The sequence below is a fragment of the Triticum aestivum genome, unplaced genomic scaffold (genome assembly GCF_018294505.1).
Source record: "Triticum aestivum cultivar Chinese Spring unplaced genomic scaffold, IWGSC CS RefSeq v2.1 scaffold213917, whole genome shotgun sequence".
In the NCBI taxonomy this organism is placed as follows: Eukaryota; Viridiplantae; Streptophyta; class Magnoliopsida; order Poales; family Poaceae; genus Triticum; species Triticum aestivum.
Window position 1 is genome coordinate 1 of NW_025247214.1, and position 2,436 is coordinate 2,436.

Genomic DNA, 2,436 nt, shown 5'->3' on the forward strand with positions numbered 1-2,436 from the left:
AAGAGGAGATTGTTACTGAGATACCTCTTTTGCCTTGAATGGGGTGGTATTCGTGACACAATGTCGCTGAAAACAGCACTTTCGACTGGATTTGAGGTGAAATTGCAACAAATCTCATTGGGCTTGATCTCTGATATGTGGATGTCTTGTGTAACTGATGTGGTATACTGAGTTTGTCTTTGTTGTGAAAACCACTCTTCCTCAATCCTATCGGTAGACTCGATCAACTGCGCTACCATATCAGGGTCGTCCCATGGGAAGTCTTTGTTGGTAGCTGAAGAGGTGCCATGGACCGGTGTTTGTTGGATCTGACCAAGATTAGCGTCGCTTGATGACTGATCTTTCTCGTGTGATGATGCGCTTACAGTTCCTAAAGTGTGTGGCATCTCATGATGAATGTTGCTCGACAGCTCATCTGTGTTCTGAAACATCCTTGCCCTTTTTTTCAAAGCAACGCAGTTGTCAGCCGTCTCGTTTAAGGACATGCATGTCGTCCTTTTGTTTCTATTAGTGATGTCCTCTGTCGTCCTGATAGGGTCACTGCTGGTTGGACCTTCACTACCATCAACCTTGGTAGAGACCTTCCATTCTTCGAACAGATTGAGCTCCCTGCAGGTTAATAAATCTGGCTCTCGTGGACTCAGCGGTCGGTGCCAAAATGCTTTCTCGTCAAGAACATAAGAAAGCAAGCTAAAAGTGTGGGTAGGTTCAGCCTCGGTATCTCCAACCTGCACCTTCTGTGGGTACATCCCCTCCAATGCTTCCGTGCAGCGCGGCATGTCTGGGTCGGTCGAAATTGGTATTGTGTCAATTATTCGAAGTAGGCTTTCAACGTTGGGTACCCTGGCATTGGCACATGCTTGTTTGTCCCATTCCGCCAAAACTTCATCACTTGTATCCTCAAAAACTCAAGAGCACGGGTACGGGGGCTTTGTTGTTCTTCCTTTGTACTTCAGACAATGGCTTTGTTTCTTCAGCTGTAAAAACGTGCTCTGTTTCCTGCCCTGAGCCACATTCTGCCCCTGTTTTTGCTTCAGGCTTATCCTGTTTTCTTTCAGCCAGTGTGGTACTTGTCATTTGCAAGCTGGAGTGGCTACCACAAGGAACCGTCGGAGCCTCTGAAATGGGCACGCAACTTGAATCTTTGTCTGTGCTATTTTGTTTTTTGCTAGGCGATGAAGAATGCATTGACGACATCAGTTTCAGCAGGTTCATAAAGTTCTTGGCGAGTACATTTTGCATTGAATCAAAAAGCTCGCTCTGCATGCTATGCATAATCTTTGGAAGCTTGTCTAAAACCTGAAATTTGTAAAAAGAAAAATGTAAGAAAGCAAATATATTTTATTAAAAAATAAAACTGAATGCTGCACCTCTAAAAGACAAAAGTAAAAAAATACCATCTGGTGGTTTTCCTCTGGAACAATTGAGAGGGTGAACTGCAGGAGTTCATCATACGAGGCACCTAGTGTGACTTTTGGCTGTCTGTTGATTTGACCGAAGGGTGTTTCCGAGACACGCTTTGTCTGCCATAAGTTTTGTTATGTTTACACCATGTCAGAATCATAGGGGGTGGCTGAGAGAAACCATCTTTCTTCAAAGGAAAAGTGCGAGGATGGTTAAAACCTCAAACAAAAGGATTTGCGTGTTCACAAAAAATAATTACCGGGAGCCTGCCATAAAGCAATTTATCGCTGCTTGTGCAGTCCCGCCTTTCATATTCTGCTACAATTTCAGACGTCCAAAGTGAAATCCGTGGCCGCTTGCTTGTGACCGGCATGATGTCGGTGTCAAGAAATTCAAAGTATATGATCTGCGCAAAGAGGATGAAGAGCAAAAAAGAGATGAAAAAAGAAATAGTGTGCTTGAAGAAACCATATACATATTCTGTCAAAGAGACGTATGTGGATATGAAAGAGAGAAAGAAAAAAAGAAGTATCCATAATATGCTTTGTATCTACACACCGTGAGTGTTAAGAGATCCCCGGCGAGCACCGTTGTGGCTCCAGCCTTGTAGCTATCAATTGACGCCACAAGCTTGTCAAGGACAGCCGTGCAGAAGTCGAATGAGCCAATCTGTTCAGGGTCTTCCAGAATGTGGTAGTAATCTGGACTAGCAGCCCCATGGCTTGAAGGGCAGAGGAGCACGGTGAGCGCATACATTGTGAAAATCCTTTTGAATGAATCTCCATCTAGCCTAGGTTGTATCAAGTTATCCAGCTCGTTTATGGTTGGGTAGTTTCCTTTGCATTTTGTCTGTTGAGCAATCAGTGATCTAAGTGCTGGGTTTTGCTTCTTCTCTATGGTTCTGCCGCCAAGTGGTATCCCCAGGACCTGGTGTATGCAGTAGGGTGTGATTGTGAACTTGAACCCATTGGGGAGTTCAATAGCCCTTGAGGGTACATCAAAGTTTGATGCCAGATAATGAACGACACCGCG

At 44.5% G+C, this 2,436-nt stretch overlaps 1 protein-coding gene across 1 annotated transcript; it reads right to left on the reverse strand.

Moving 5' to 3' along the window:
- Positions 1 to 138: 138 nt before the first annotated feature.
- Positions 139 to 2,436, reverse strand: LOC123177171 (uncharacterized; the record flags this gene model as incomplete). Its single annotated transcript, XM_044591067.1, is given in 4 exon segments — positions 139 to 1,299; positions 1,398 to 1,523; positions 1,664 to 1,810; positions 1,963 to 2,436. Coding segments are annotated over 4 exon segments (1,146 nt in total), but the record flags the coding sequence as incomplete, so codon positions are not given.